At 36.8% G+C, this 16,136-nt stretch overlaps 2 protein-coding genes and 1 long non-coding RNA gene across 3 annotated transcripts in view; 2 read left to right on the forward strand and 1 right to left on the reverse strand.

Annotated features, from left to right (window-relative positions):
* The window catches only part of mmp24 (matrix metallopeptidase 24), a 37,619-nt gene extending 31,830 nt beyond the window's left edge, over positions 1-5,789 (forward strand). Inside the window, exon 9 of the mRNA XM_065279578.2 lies at positions 593-5,789. Within this exon, the coding sequence (XP_065135650.1) occupies positions 593-930 (338 nt within the window). The 3' untranslated portion in view covers positions 931-5,789. The remainder of the gene's footprint in view (positions 1-592) is intronic.
* Positions 5,790-5,977: 188 nt separating this feature from the next.
* LOC135769990 (uncharacterized) lies at positions 5,978-7,970 on the reverse strand. The gene is made up of 2 exons (XR_010542539.2): positions 7,562-7,970; positions 5,978-6,448 (listed from the first exon to the last, which is right to left on the reverse strand). It is a non-coding gene; the product is annotated as an uncharacterized lncRNA (long non-coding RNA).
* A 572-nt stretch (positions 7,971-8,542) lies between these two features.
* On the forward strand, positions 8,543-16,136 carry eif6 (eukaryotic translation initiation factor 6). The gene is made up of 7 exons (XM_065279580.2): positions 8,543-8,647; positions 9,060-9,200; positions 9,287-9,372; positions 9,631-9,806; positions 15,224-15,400; positions 15,485-15,666; positions 15,760-16,136. Exons 2-7 carry the CDS (start codon positions 9,094-9,096, stop codon positions 15,767-15,769), a joined length of 738 nt encoding a protein of 245 aa, XP_065135652.1. The 5' UTR covers positions 8,543-8,647; positions 9,060-9,093; the 3' UTR covers positions 15,770-16,136.

The raw sequence follows: 16,136 nt of genomic DNA on the forward strand, positions 1-16,136 counted from the left end.
AATATTTGATTGACAAGACAGCTGACTCGGTGGTTGCTTAGCAATATGAAAAGCCGCGTCGCACTGCTCTTTTTTAAAAAAAGGCAGTGCGTCGCGCCTTGCGTTTGCAAGCGTTTAAAGCACTTTTGGTGTGACTGAAGCCTAATGGTGCAGGTACTTTAAATTGCTTAATTTTCTACCGACTTTCAAACGGTTTGGTTTGTTAAAAACGTCAAAAGTGTACCTATGACACTGCATACTTATACAAAAAAAAGGATTATTTATTTTATTATACATTAATAACGTTTGTGAGCGAGCTGCCTGTGGTAAGATGGCCACCAGGTGATGACGTTAGAGACTCCGCCGTAACACATCTAGCCTTTATACACATCTATGGTTACGGCATGCACGGAAATGAAAAAAATTATGTATGGAGTTATCTAAATCTGGGGGATAAGGTGAATAAGCTTAAGTCCAAAAAAGTCGCCGTGTTCCTTTAATAGATTGCAATAAAATGAAAGATTTGTTTATTAGGTTACAAATCATTTTAGATATTAAAATAATCTTGCATATTGTAATGCAATCTTGTTTTATTCTCTGTGGTTCTCTCTAGTTTATACCTACTTCTACAAAGGAAAGGATTACTGGAAGTTCGATAACCAGAAGTTAACCGTGGAACCAGGCTACCCCAAATCAATCATCAAAGACTGGATGGGCTGCGACCAGTCGGAAGTCGAAAAGAACAAAGACCGGCACCTTCCGCACGATGACGTCGACATCATGGTGGCCATCAACGACGTCCCCAGCACTGTAAACGCCATCGCCGTGGTCATCCCGTGCATACTTTCACTGTGCATTCTGGTCCTCGTCTACACTATCTTCCAGTTCAAGAATAAAAACGTTCAACAGCATGTCACCTACTACAAACACCCGGTGCAGGAGTGGGTATGACAGACCAAGAGGCGTTTTGGACCCCAAACGCTTGAGAACCTACGTGAGGGCTACTATGCTGAGGTTGGAAAGCATACGTGACCAGTGCCTGTTTTCCGAACAATCTTGTCCCGGGACAATAAAAAAAAGACAAGACAAGAGAATCAACTCCACTCGAAATGTTATAACTAATATCGCAATTTTTTATTGCATGAGCCCAAGAGATGAAACTTCTGAGAAGCGCGTGGGTTCGAAGTTGCGAACGTGCAGCCAATTTTTTGGTCACAGAACCAACGTTTCCAGACCACAAGATTCCACTGCAGATCAACAGACGAATCCTCATTGTTCTCAGTATTTGAAGTATTATCAAAGAAACTAATGAACAAAAATAAAATTTAAATCAAGACTTGAAAAACAAAGTAGGTAGAAAGGCCATAAAAAAAGAATACCAAGGAATTTTACGGATCATGCCGTCTTTTATTCATGGGGTGAAGGGTTTTACGACTAATACTCAAAGACTTTTTAAAGGGTTTGGGAGGCATAAAAATAATAATGATAGCAACTGTCTTTATAGCTTCAATCCGAATGTTTGTTTGCGAGATATTTCTTTCTTTTCACACCTGCCTACGGATTTCCACAGAGCAGGAATAATGTTTGATTTATAATAACTAGGGCAGTCTTAATACCTCCTCCTACGCTGTACTGTACCGCGCTTCTATTTTTCTTCTTCGGCCGTTTTTATCCGTCTCTAACAAAGGACGATCTCTTTTTTTGATCGGATTTGGTTTATAGACAGCATTCGTATTACGTTTTATAGGAGAATCGTTTGTAACAGCGTTCAAAAGGAAAATGGAGACAAGCCTTTTTCTGCAAAGTAGGACCGATTACAATTTACATGCAATGCATACATTTTATTGATCACATTTTCTTTTTTTATAGTCTTGATTTCAATGTAGTGTTTTAAATATGTGTGCCAGACAGGACCGTGACTTTAAACAGCACATCTGAACACGAAATGATTTCCGTTGCCTACAGGAGATGATCTACTGTATCCTCACCGAATGAACATAATCTTCTGTGTCTTATGTTAAAGTGACTTCAATTTCACGTCTTCGATGTCTGTCGAGTGCTTTTATTGGTGCGACGGTGAAACTTAACAGTAAGGCGTGTTTGACTCGTCTCTGATCTCATCTGCTCACTGGATGGACCTGAGATGTTATTGATATTTTGGGTTAACCTGATAAGGCTTCAGACGCATAAATATAAAAGGTTTGTAGCATCTTAATCAATATATTAAGATGGTAGAGCTGGCGAGACTCTCTTATAAGAATTGTCTTTTGCTTTTCTTTATTCATCACTAATACGTTTTTGCCTTAACACATACACTTTGGTGTAGTACAATAAGTTTATTTACCTATAGGGAAGAAACAAGGCATTTTAGTTGGACACGTTTTTATTTTTTATTAAGTGTAAATATTGTATGCTTAGTTCAATGGAGCATTGATGTGCTATAGAAACTACCTGCTGTGTTTATAACGTGTCTGGAAATACTCTGCCAATAGTCATATTTCTAAAGTGAGCCGGATTCATTGACGTGATATATGTGACAGAAGAAAAAAAGACGTGCAGGCAATTTGATTTCGGTAATACGTTTCAACGAACACAAATGTTTTCTGAACAGCCTTGTTTGTCGAGGGAACGTTTTTGGGAACTTTGAAGGTTCGTGTTCGTTGCTGGTTAAGAAAAAAAAAATTTTTGTCTTCCAAAGTGACATTTCTCCCAGTGTGGTTGTATGAATAAGTCTTTAAACAGTCCTTCCAGAAAAAGCAGTTTTTTGGTGATTGTTGCGGGAAAAAATCTTTGATCTTGCCGCACGTTTTCTTAAAAATGTGATGGAATATGCAGGATATTTATGCAAATGAAATTGCGGGAACTTGCCAAAACTGCGTGAACTTTGCAGCTTTTCATTGATGTTCACGTCGCGTAATTACGTCACTTCCTAACATTCCCATGACAACAGGGGACATGGCTGCGCATGTGTGAAGTAAATGCAAAAGTTTTCAACTTTCTGCTAAGATAAGTATGACTTTTTGCTACGAAAATGAGGGGATTTATGAAATCATGCAAGTCCGCATATTTTGCGAGCAGAAATCTGCAATTTATGCTGCGAAAGTGCGGCGTATTTAAAAAAATGCGGCCCCCGCATAAATATGCAATCGCATAATCGCGTTTTTCTGGAGAGACTGTTTAAAGGGAAAATAACATACAGCTGCTGGTTTAAGAGTTAAAACGAAGCACGATTTCTATACAATTGTATTTACACAGCAATTCAAGGTACAATGGTATGATCATGATATTATTATTGTATCATGCCCACAATGCCATGGTAATACCATCTCCACAAAACCATGTTTTTTTCTAACTATGATCTTTGGTGTAATGTTGCCGTTCTTTTGCATCGGCTATATGATGTTTCCTTAAGATGTTTGTGGACTTCCCCTTTAAAGGCATTGCGCCTTGTCTTACAGTCTGCAATGGCACATTGAGCTCCTCAAAACTTTCAGATGTTACATATTTTATCAGCGCATACATGAATTGTGTTCCTTGATTATAAATCAATGCCTTTACTAATCGTGTTAGCATTTATTTCAGTGGACCTGATTGTCATGTCATTTTTGGATGTGTTGATGCGAGCAGCTTGGCCGTGGGTAGAAGCTAGAGCAGATTTTACATATTTGTGCCCACTTGGGAAAGACTCGATGTTATTGTCTCTCAGATAAGCATTTTTATTAATCAACTCCTCCGTATCTAGAGCACCTGCTCGATCCGACAAGCAATGTGGCAATGGAATCGTCCACTGTCTCGGGTACAGGAGGTTCTGGGTGGGAGTATTTGAAATGAAACACACTGTGCTTAACCAGTTGTCTTCCTCGAATCAGAAGTGTCAAGTGAGCTGGTGTCAAAAACGATTTCTATAAGACAGTGTGGCACGAAGGAGTGTGCGGTTTTATGTGTTTTTCGCATTCGAATGTTCAGCTCTACATATATTTAAGTGACGTGTCGCTAAGAGAGTTAAAGCGTATTTATCAATGTAAGGTAAAAGAAAAATTACGTGGGAAGGCTGCTTGAATTCTCTGAATAGTTTATTTTAAGGACAAATGATCGTTTATTTGCGGAAACAAATCTGGCATGATTAAGTTGTAGCTAAATCTAACGTACGTGAAAACGTGACTATGTTACATGTTGGGGATTTTGTATGAATGCGTAAGATGTGAATCGTACAAAAACGTATAATTTTCAGAAACATGCAAGAATGTAACTCCTTCTTTAAGGCCGAAGTATAGTCTATTTTTACGTGTACGCGAGGGTACAGTGCACATAACGCATTTTTCGTCTGCACACGCACCACCGGTTTTTGAAACCTTGCGTACATTGGTATGCGCCTACAGTAGTATGTAGCCCAGGAGATGCATTGCATTTTGTCGCAATGCGCATACGTCGAACATCTGTGTACACGTACAAGTCAAATAAACTATACTTTGCAAGACTTTGCGTTCGACCGTGCACGTAAAAAACAGCCTATACTCCGGCCTTAATATACTAGCAGATCGTACTAAAAAATACGTACGAATGAGGTCATACGAATGAACCACCGCGTAAAATAGTTACAAATTACCATGAGATTGTCTCAGATTGTGGTCCGCACACATCATTTTCTTTTTTGAAATTATACTGCACTATCACAACATGTTTATTTACACCGTTTTGGACCATTCCATAGGAATTTTACAGATATATAGATCACTAAGCAAGCCAGTATTATGTGTATATATGAACACAGTTTAAACTTTAAACAAACCTAATGTCAGAAGTGAAATGTTTAACAGAACTAAAGTGTATTTATCAAAGGTGGATATCTTTAGAGATGTTTGTTGTAGGGTCATGTGAAAGGTTTGTAATGCTAGAGGCGTACAGTATCATATGAAAAGCTATTTATTTATCATTAATAAAGACGTAAAGGTATTTGACACAGTTTAATTTAAAATCAAGGTGAAGCCATGCCTATAACCACATTAGTTGCACAGAAAAAATAAATAAATAAACCGAACTGTACAGGGAGACATAAATAATAGGAATTCTCTGGTAATTTGCCTCTTTTTAATGGGTACGATTGTGGCTTTGGACAACAGTCACTTTTAACCCAAGCTGCTGTTGCCTTTTGTTTTTACTGTACTTTTATGAGACTAACAATAGGACAAACATATCAGAGGTATAGTGAAGGACCCAACTGTATTTACGCTTTCGATTACAGCGGGTTAATTTTAAACGGAGATTTTATCAAAGATAGCTTTAAAGTTTTTTTTGGTTCGTTTTTTCTTGACTGACCGTTGCGGGAATTGTATTACTGTATATAATTGTTTTTCCCTTGGACAGAATTGAAGAGTGAAAAGTTTCACTCTATAATTTGAATCAAACTATTCAGATTCTGTCCTTTTTGATATTTTTCTGATTTGCAGGTAAAATGTCGCAGTCTGCTCAGATTTTGTCCAAGTTTTAATGGTCATGTAAATATAAAGATTTCCTGAAACTTTTTGAAATTCAATCTTTTGTATTTTTCTTTCACTCTAACTGTAGCCAATAATTTCACATTGTCATGCATAATGTTATATTTCTTCAGGACAAGTGATTTTAAACAGACTTGCTTTACTAATATTAGATATTATTTAAGCTTTATTGGTTGAACTGTTCTTAACGCTATAAACAATGGGTCATTTTTGTTTTTTGGTTTTTAGTCTACAGTTTTACACTGTGTATCTAATACCACCATGTTCAAGAAAAATGTCAATAAAATAAAATTACATAAATGTTGAGTGTTTCCTGGTTATTGGATGGATGAATATTTATGCAAATATATTTAATTCACTTTGGATTAAAACATATTTTGTCACTTTGGATAAAGCATCTGCTAAATGAATAAATGTAAATGTTTTTGTATCATTAATGTAGGTGGATATCAACAGCATAACAATACGTGCTTTAATATGCAATCATTACGCAAGTCCAAAGCTGTTGATCTGAACAGATTTTACATTAAGCACAAACCTAAACATAATGATAATTGCAAAATACATATTCATGTTTTGTTTGCTGGTTGAATTCATAATTACTTACAAACAATAAATATTATCAAACGAATTTAAACAGCTTTACAACAGCATCTTCTTATGTTTTGTTGCCATATGTTGAATTCGGCACACATTTATCTAAGAAGTTGTAAATGTCCAGTTTCTCTTGCATGGTGCATGATGAAGTCTCTAGTACCAGTTTGTGCATGAAATCATGAAACACATGTCATCTACCCTTCTGGTGCCTATTTTGCATTGAGGCAGTTCGGTTTCTGGATCCAGATGGTCCTTGGGGTCAGGACCGGTATCAGAGTGGACAGTGGATGAAGATGCCTCACCTTGGGATGACAGGTTGCCCTGATCCCTCTGTTTCTGGTCAGAAGCAGAACTGGTACTGTGATCAGACCCCATTTCTATAACAGAATGCAAAGCATGGTATTACCATTGTACATCTAAAAAAAAAACAATAATAATTCCATGGTACTTTGCTATATACCATTGTATGTATGTGATACCCCAAAGTACTAAAAAATACTCTGGTAAATGTCTAAAAAAACATGGTATTGCCATTTTATGTCCCAAAACACGTAACATGAAATTGAACAGTGGAAGTACCCTGGTACAGTGAGTAATTTGCTAAATATCAGATGGTACACTTTAAAAAATGCTGGGTTGTTTTCAACCCAGCATTGGGTCAAAAAGGGACAAACCCAGCAGCTGGGTTAAAACTACCAAAGAAAATTTTTATATTTGACCCAACATTGGGTTAAAACAACCCAGCATTTGGGGTTAAAACAACCCAGCAGAATGGGCTCAACCCTTTTTGACCCAACGGTTGAAAATAACCCAGAATTTTTAAAGTGTACTGTAATATGATGGTACTTTGCTATATACCACTATCCATTATGGCTTTTCACACTGGAAATAGTTAACACCGGGTTAACAATGGGATCCTGGTTATTTGTTTCACACCGTTCATACTTAACCAGTGGTTAAGAGATATTCAGAATCTGACGTTTCACACTGTGCATTCCTAAAACCTAGGTGAGGTGCCTCCAACCCTACTAACCCTAATCCTAGAACGAAGATAACCCAGGGTTAAGGGGAGTGTGAAAAGTACTTTCAAAAATAAAACAGTATACATCTAAAAACATAGTATTTGCATTGGACATCCAAAAAAATATAAAAAAATAACAAGTTACATGAAACGGTCTTATGTAGGTTCCTTGGTAATGTGAAGACATCAGATGATAATCATAATATTACTGCACTTTGCTTATGTAGCAAGTCCCACCCTAAAATACCATATACATGTCCAAAAGTCATAACTAGTAGTAATAACATGGTACCTTTTCGTTACTACATTTTAGTAACGTGTTTATGTCAATGTTTAGCAGCAGTAAAATACTGAGAAGACTGCACGAGCTACATACACAACAAACACTTAGGGAGCATTTGTCCCCGTGGCTGGGACAAAAACAGATCAATAATGTGCCTTAACGAGCCAAGGTACGGCAACACTTTACCCCATGCGGCTCCTGCCCGCTTTCACAGCAACGATTAGCTCGAGATGTTTCCAGGCAGAAAACACACAGCGACAGTCTTTGAGGGTCACGGGCGCGCGCCGCTGTTGTGACGTTTCGCGAGTGGCCAGCTAATAGAAATGTCAACAAACGTGACGTCACACTGAGATTCGGACATGATTTGTTCACCGTTCGAGGAGGGGCGTGTCCGGTTGCTATGCAGGTTTTTAGCAGATGACTAAAAACATTTTCCAGCAGCCAGTCTTCTTGGTCACTTTGAAAATAACAACAGAATCTATAAAAACAGTTATAGAAAAATTTGCTGATAAAAACTTTGTTGTTTGTTATTTTAAAGTGATAATAGGCATCACACTAACAGCATAATAAAAAGTAATCACTGTAAAGGTCTCAATATTTGTTCATTTTGCAAGCTATTAATGTGATTTATACATTATTTGCATTTTAATTATTTAAATATTTACACAATGTAATGAACATAAAAATGCATTATTTAAAAAAACATCAATTTAAAAATATGCAATACATATTAATAAGATATTAATTTATTTAGTTTTTTTTATACTTTTTCATTGTCATAAAAAGCTAGCTAGTTTACTTATATCTCTTTATATTTTTTATTATTTTCTTGATTTTTTCCTCCTCTATTGTGTAACAATAGTGTAAAAGATTGTCTTACTCGATATTGGATCCCCAACCTTTCAAAGTCTGTTAAATGTTTTTTGTTTTAATTTCAACTTAATGTGCAGCTGCCAAAATAAAATATTTTTAATGCAGTTGTTCAAGGACCAAAAACAAAGGTTTTGTTTAACTGTATTTATATTTATGACTATGAAGTTAAAAAAAAAATATTTTTTGTGTTAAGTAAGAAAATGGTAGTAAAAACTAATGAAACATTTTCTAAACAGAGAAAAGTGGAATAAACAAAGGCAACAGACCGTTTCCCATCACCAACTTCGGCTTACGCACAACGTACCGAAGCGCGTTTACGTCACTCCGGACGTTCAGGAAGTGAAGTGTAGTGAACACGTGGGTCTCGGATACCATCGCTTCTCAAAAGACTGACAATCGGTAAATGTGCTATTTTTATTTAACACAACTCACATGTGATCGTAAAATCATTACATTTACGACGTAGTGTATTTAGTTGTCATTTGTAACCACAAAGTTATCGCAAGTAAAGCAAGGGAGACTTAAAATAAGTCATTAAAATTAGCCGACGGCTAACTGTAACGGTACTACTGCTAACGTTAAATGTCATTTACGTAAAGCTTAAACTCACAGTATTTGGTTATTTCATTATTTAGACTCTGGTTAGATTAGTTCACACGTTGTTAAACAAATCAGAATCTGGTCAGACTGTCATTTTACATGCGTGAACCACGTATGATGTAGCATACTGAAGTTCATGTTTTTATACCTCAAACAAAGTTACTCAATACACACTTATTAAGATCTCACTATAAATGTTGTTTCCCAACAGAATCTGTGGCTAATATCAGTTAAATATCCAAAACATGGCAGTCCGAGCATCATTTGAGAAGAACAATGAAATTGGCTGCTTTGCCAAGCTCACAAACACATACTGCTTGGTTGCGATTGGCGGCTCTGAAAACTTTTACAGGTGAGTGTTTAAGAAATTAATATGTGTGTAGTATTAAATGTATAGAGTTATGATCGACTGTGAATAATCTTATTTTTATTTGTCAGTGTCTTTGAAGGAGAGTTATCAGAAACAATCCCAGTTGTTCATGCGTCTATAGCAGGATGTCGTATTATTGGCAGAATGTGTGTGGGTAAGTTTTTCCAAACTTAAAATTTTAACAGGTGTTGTTCTTAAAATGCAGACAGTGGTATATTTAGGATACCAAATCATTAAAACATGACACAGATAAGGTTGCAGGACCTCATGTGGTAGCAGATTTAAATAAATTAAATGTCATGCTAGTTCATATCAGGTCTTCTCTCTTTATTTGTGTCATCATGTGCATAATAGATGGTGAGTGTCTATGCAATATTTAGGCTGTTTTGGCTCACACGTCTTCATTTGGCAGGAAATCGTCATGGTCTTCTGGTGCCTAACAACACAACGGATCAGGAATTACAGCACATTAGAAACAGCTTGCCAGATTCACTCCGAATTCAAAGGGTAGAAGAGCGTCTCTCCGCGCTGGGAAACGTCATTGCTTGTAACGATTACGTTGCTCTGGTTCATCCGGATCTAGACAGAGTAAGACACTGTTCTCTCCGAACAGTTTACATCCTTATATGGTGGTCATAGTGTATATCTCAATATATTGTAAAATGCACATCTGCAGTAGTCACATTGCATAACATGGAGAGCATTTTTTTTCTTAAGGAAAACTATTTTGGATGCCTTTGCCATTTTTACACTATACGAAAACGGGGTTAAATGCAGGGAGAAATCACAGATTTAAAGAATTAGTCCACTTTCTTTAAAAAATCCAGATAATTAACTCACCCCCTTTCATTGTTCAGTCAAGAAGAAATAGATTTTTTTTTTGAGACAAACATTCCAGGATTCTTCTCATTTTAATAAACTTTATTAGTCCCCACTGTTTGCCGTATAAATGCAGTTTAAAATTGCCATTTCAACGCAGCTTCAAAGGGCTCTAAACGATCCCAAATGAGGCATAAGGGTCTTATCTAGTGAAACCATCGTCATTTTTGGCAAGAACAATAAAAAATATGTACTTTTAAAACACAACTTCTCGTCTTGCTTTAGCCGTGTGAAGCGCCAGCGCGACCTCACGTAATGCGTAATAACGTTGAAAGATCAAACATGATGTATGCAAAACTCCCCCCCCCCAGTGTTTACAAGTGTGGAGAAAAAGGACGGTTCCGACATTTGTTGTATGTGGAATGATACTACTTAATGTTTTTGTGTCAGTTTATTATTTCAAATGGTCTGCAAATGTGTGTTTTGCACATGTAACATGTGCACTTTCGACGTCGTTACGCATTTTGTGAGGTCGCGCTGGTGCGTCACACAGCTGGTGCAAGAAGAGAACTTGTGGTCTTAAAGTGCATTTTTTTTTCTGGCCAAAAATGACAGTCGTCATTTAGATAAGACCCTTATGCCTCGTTTGGGATTGTTTAGAGCCCTTTGAAGCTGCGTTGAAACAGCAATTTGAATCAAGCCTCTCTTGATGGGATCAAAAATATAGTATGAGTACACTCTCAGAAATAAAAGTACAAAAGTTGTCACTGGACGGTACGCTTTCAAAAAGGTACACCTTTGTACCCAAAAAGTGCATACTAGTACTTCAAAAGTACATATTGGCAGTTCAAAGATACATATTTGTACCTAAATGGCACATATTAGGACCTTTTATAAAGGATACTGCCCCAGTGACAGCTTTGTACCTTATATTTGACTTTATGTTTTTTCTCTGATCGGAAAGCTATCTCATTTGTTAAAACTGTTCCATTTATATTTGGCCACATAAATGCGTCTTGTGAAAACGGAAAATGCGTCTTCTACTCCCGCGCAAAATGCAAATACACCATTCATTACTTTGCCTAAAAAAATGTAAGACGATGTTTATTAGGGCTGTGAATCTTTGGGTAGACTGCGAATCGATTCGATTCACGATTCAAAGGTTTCCGATTCGATTCAAAAACGATTTTTGCTAACCAGAACGATTCAATTCGATTCGATTAGCAATAAAATTTGATTTGATTCGAATATTAACGATTCTGTTCTATAAATTAGTATACATCTGCATCTGAGCAAATAAAAGAAATATTTGGGAAATTCATGACCATTTAATAGATTTTCATTAACTAGATTCAGGACTTTAGTTTAATAGCTTAACTTCTTAGGACTCAAAATACATTAAAGCAAGTAAACCAAGAAAAATAATACTACTTCTACATATTCAATGCACCATAAACGTTTATTGTAAACATTGCATACATTTCCTGCACATTTAGGAAATACAGCAAAGTATGTAAATACAGCAAAGTGTGTAAAGGAGTAGCACTTCTCACGTCTGACCCTAAAATACTAGCTGCTTTAAGTGCAGGTATGTCTATCTTAATGGCATGGCATCTGCGGAGATGGTTGCTAATAAGGTTCGTTGTATTTCCAATGTATTTTAACTCAGATTTACAATGTCTGCAAACTGCGACGGACTTCGGACAGTCTTTCAATTTACTTCGTGAAAACTGAAGTAATCCCAAACCTTTGATCTCATGTTGGCTGGTGCGTTGTTCTCCTTCGTGTTCCTCCATTTGTGCACTGTCTGCTGTGTTTATTCAAATGACAGCAAACAGGCGCGCCGCAAATTGAAGAGTAGTGACGTAATCCACTGCTCATTTTACGTCGCAGATGTAACTAATTTAAAATTTATTTATATATTTTTTATTATCTATCATATTCGTTATATAATCACGATTCATTCGATTGTTAAATATAAAATCGAAACAAACGATTCACGATTCAAAAATCCAGGTTTCAAGATCGATGCATATGCATCGGCAGGATTTGTAATCGATGCATCGAGAAAACGAATGAATCGTTACACCCCTAATGTTTATGCAACAAAAGGCGGCACTTACTGTATGATGTACTGTATGTTGGGCCAGGCACGCGTCTCCTTGCTCTGCATGAGATGGAGCGCGCAGTACAGAACAGCAGGAAAGTGACGGCACGATGATTTAACATACAGGTCCATGACGGGGAAAAGCGTCCATACAACTCTCTCTCAACGTTTTATTTCTTTGTTTGATATCATTGGAGTTTGTCATTGGAGTTTTTTTCGTTCTAGAAACTTTTTTTACTCGCTGTTGTCGCTCCATAAAGCATAAGCGTGTCGTCTTTGTTTGATTACCTCTTCGTTGGCTATAACTTCCAGGTGACGCGCTTATGTTTGGGAGGAGTAAAACACTGACATGTGGTTTTCCTCTACCTGCGCTGTTTTTTTTTTTATCTTTTCTCTGCTGCCCTGTCTATGAGGCGCAGAACTCTGCAAGCAAGTGCGCGAGAGAGACCGACGCTCCGTCCCAAACCGCATACTTCCATACTATATAGTAGGCGAAAAGCACTACTTCTCGTACTCTTTGCCTACTATATAGTATGGAATTAGGCGGTTTGGAACGCAGTGCGAGTTTGTTCACTCCGCTCCGCGCTTAACTGAAGTTTTTCCTTTTTTTTTTATTAAACGTCTCTGCGTCACGCGACACAACGAATCGATTATGAAATTCGTTGCCAACACTTTTAGTAATAGATTTTTATCGATTTAATCGATTCGTTGTTGCAGCCCTACTTAATTTCTTCTCGACTGAACAAAGAAAGACATCAACATTTTGGATGACATGGGGGTGAGTAAATTATTGGGATTTCTTTTTAAGAAAGTGGAGTAATCCTTTAATAGCACTTCACTTCGCAAAAGACAAGGTGGTAACAATTAATCAGTGACAAAAATGATTTGACAAGATGAGAAATTCAAAAATCTTAAAAAAAAAACTTGTTTTAAATGCATGCATCTAGGCCTGTCGCGATAAACGATAAATCGATTAATCGCACGGTAAATAAAATGAGCTCGATCATTTTTTTAGGCCGCGATAATTCACATTTGCATGCTTGTTTGTTTTCCTTGTCTCTATCTCTCTACCAAAGAGACTGGATGACCGCTCCGTGCAACGAGTGACAAGGAGTGAACCCTCGTCAGTCATTTGTCAGTCGCATGATCTGTGTGGGGAGGGGGGACTCCTGGCGTAGCCTATCACAGTAGGCGTACTGAGGAGGATGAGCGCCGCGTGAGGAGTGTAGCAGGAGAAAACACTAGTTAAGACGAGAGTTGGAGAAAAAGATGGATTTACTAGAGGCTGTTTACACTTGTCATTAACATGCGTTTTTATCGATCGGATCACAATGTTTTACGTCTTTTCTGACTTTTCTGACACAAGGTGAACAGTGCTTTTTTTAGCCTTTCATTGATAAACTAAAGCGGGTGATCTCCGCAGTTTCATTTTGCAAGCGTGTGAAAGTTGCGCGATCTTATTTCATCAATTGCGCTGAAAATTCAGAGAAAGCTCTAACATATACATGTAGAAAATACTGTGCAGGATGTTTACTTGCTAAACAAGCAGTGGACATAATATTAGTTTGCGTCCATATAAACTCATAATTACTCCCGCTGGCGTTCAAATGACAGCGGAGAGACTCGCCCACTGTCTCGACAGACCACCCCTCACAGTATTCAGCACAGAAGCGGTCGAAAGTGGACAAAAGACACGGATTTAAATACCAGGTGTAAACGTGATAGGTGTCTCTCGTCCACTTGTGATCTGATCAAAAACACATCTTAATACCAAGTGTAAACAGCCAAGTTTCAAAACCAAACGCTACAGCTGCAGTGTGGGAGTACTTTGGATTTAAACCTAATGACCGAGGTGAACCACTAAACCTGAACGAGCCGTTATGTCGCATTTGTGGTAAAAACGTAGCACTTAAAAGTGGCAACACGACAAACATGCATATGCACCTCAAACGCAATCATCCTGTAATTTTGTTCATTTCTTGTGGATATTTAAAATGTCTTCCAGTTCCAGTATTACTTATTGTTTAGAAATAAAAGTTTATAGATCTTTGAAAAGGTGTATCTGCATTATTATAATGGTCCCGGAGCATCAATTTTATCGTCTATCGCGATAAATTCTGAGGCAATTTATCGCCTAGCAAAATTTGTAATCGTGACAGGCCTACGCATCGTGTCAATGCACATGGTGTATTTATGTTAATTTTATGCAATAAAAATTACATTTGCACCATTTTTATGAAAGTTTAGACTGAATGGACCTGAAAATGTCAAATGGTGTAACCGCCAATTGTGCCAAAGAATGAGAAATATTAAATATTTTATTCATGTTGATGGCATGTAAGCATAATCATCAAAAAAAGAATAATAATTTTAAAATATAATTGTATTAGTAATTTTTAAATGTACATTTTAATGCATTTTTGTAATATTTGTCAGGACGTATGCTGAAAACAGCTGTTTTTTAAGTAATCTTTGACAAATTATCTAAAAATGTATGTAAAAAAATCAAAGAATTACACTAAACTAGATGATTATATTTTATTCCACATTTATTATGAATATATTTCTATTTTCATAAAAAAACAGTCATACCAATTGACACAGACCACATTGATATTTTTGCAATTATCCCCCAAATATTCTTTAAAATTTAATAAAACCAAAAAAATTTTACTTGGTTGGTCCTCAAAAAAGAGAATGTATGCAAGTATTTGCAAAATTATTTTGAAATTTGAACCCTTTTACATTTAATTAAACCATATGGACACAAAATAATTAACGTCACGTCATTGACCCATGTAATACCCATCAAACAACTATTTAATTTCCTCATGTTGTCATCCCAGAGCTATTCAAGAAATGCAAAGCACAAGTGAATTTCTCTCAAACAAAGCTTTTGTAGTCATCCAGTATTTCATATATCACAATATATACGCAGCATGGAGAAAAAATAATAATAAAAATACCACAAAGTCAGTTGACCCAGTATTGTGCAGCCCTAGCAATGTTTGAAATTCTGTTTCTGAGTTTTTTTACACAGTTTTTTTCTGTATTTATTTAAGTGCATTATTGTTTACAGGAAACAGAAGAGATTTTGGCCGACACTTTAAAAGTGGAAGTTTTCCGACAGACGATCGCAGAACAGGTGCTTGTTGGTAGTTATTGCACCTTCAGTAACCAGGGAGGCCTGGTCCATCCTAAAACCTCCATAGAAGATCAAGATGAGCTTTCTTCACTCCTGCAAGTGCCTTTAGTAGTAAGTGATTTCTAATAAAATAAAGAATTTTAGTGAAATAAAATGTGTGCTGATGGTGTACTAATAAGTATTGTCATCTCTCAGTCCGGAACGGTGAATCGTGGCAGCGAGGTGATCGCTGCCGGTATGGTGGTGAATGACTGGTGTGCTTTCTGCGGATTGGACACTACGAGCACTGAGCTGTCGGTCATCGAAAGCATTTTCAGATTGAGTGAGACGCAGCCCAGTGCCATAGCTACTACTATGAGAGATTCACTTATTGACAGGTACACATCATCTACTCTTTTTGCAAAGACACAAATAGTTGCTGTGTTTATATCGTGCGTTAAAACCAAAATCTCATTTTTTTTGTCTTACAGCCTCACATAAAACCGAAACGAGGATATTTGTGGGAATATGCCTGCAGATGACCTTGATGGTTTGAAGCCTGAATATATCTTCTTTGAGGAAGAAATGCACTCTTCATACCATGAGATATGTCATCATTGTAATATTCATGTTTAAAGGGTTGTCAGTTTTTTGTAGAAGGCTAAGACAAAAACCGTCTGTGTGAATGATGGCTTATTTTAACCAAATCATCCATCTTCAGACGTGGGTAAACAACATTATGTTTTCAAAGAGACACATTTTATTTTGCACCATCAAATAAACTTTGCATCATCATGCAACTTCCACAAACTGCTCTTATGTAGTATGTTATACGTTTTGAATATAAATAAAAAGGCTTTTGACAACA

This window comes from Paramisgurnus dabryanus, chromosome 7 (assembly GCF_030506205.2).
Source record: "Paramisgurnus dabryanus chromosome 7, PD_genome_1.1, whole genome shotgun sequence".
Taxonomy (NCBI): Eukaryota; Metazoa; Chordata; class Actinopteri; order Cypriniformes; family Cobitidae; genus Paramisgurnus; species Paramisgurnus dabryanus.

Excerpts from the sequence above, each read along its gene's own strand:
- eif6 (XM_065279580.2), top strand. The coding sequence starts at position 9,094 with ATGGCAGTCCGAGCATCATTTGAGAAGAACAATGAAATTGGCTGCTTT. Across the intron at positions 9,201-9,286 it reads GGCTCTGAAAACTTTTACAG|TGTCTTTGAAGGAGAGTTAT; the intron begins GTGAGTGTTTAA and ends TTTATTTGTCAG. Across the intron at positions 15,401-15,484 it reads TCCTGCAAGTGCCTTTAGTA|TCCGGAACGGTGAATCGTGG; the intron begins GTAAGTGATTTC and ends GTCATCTCTCAG.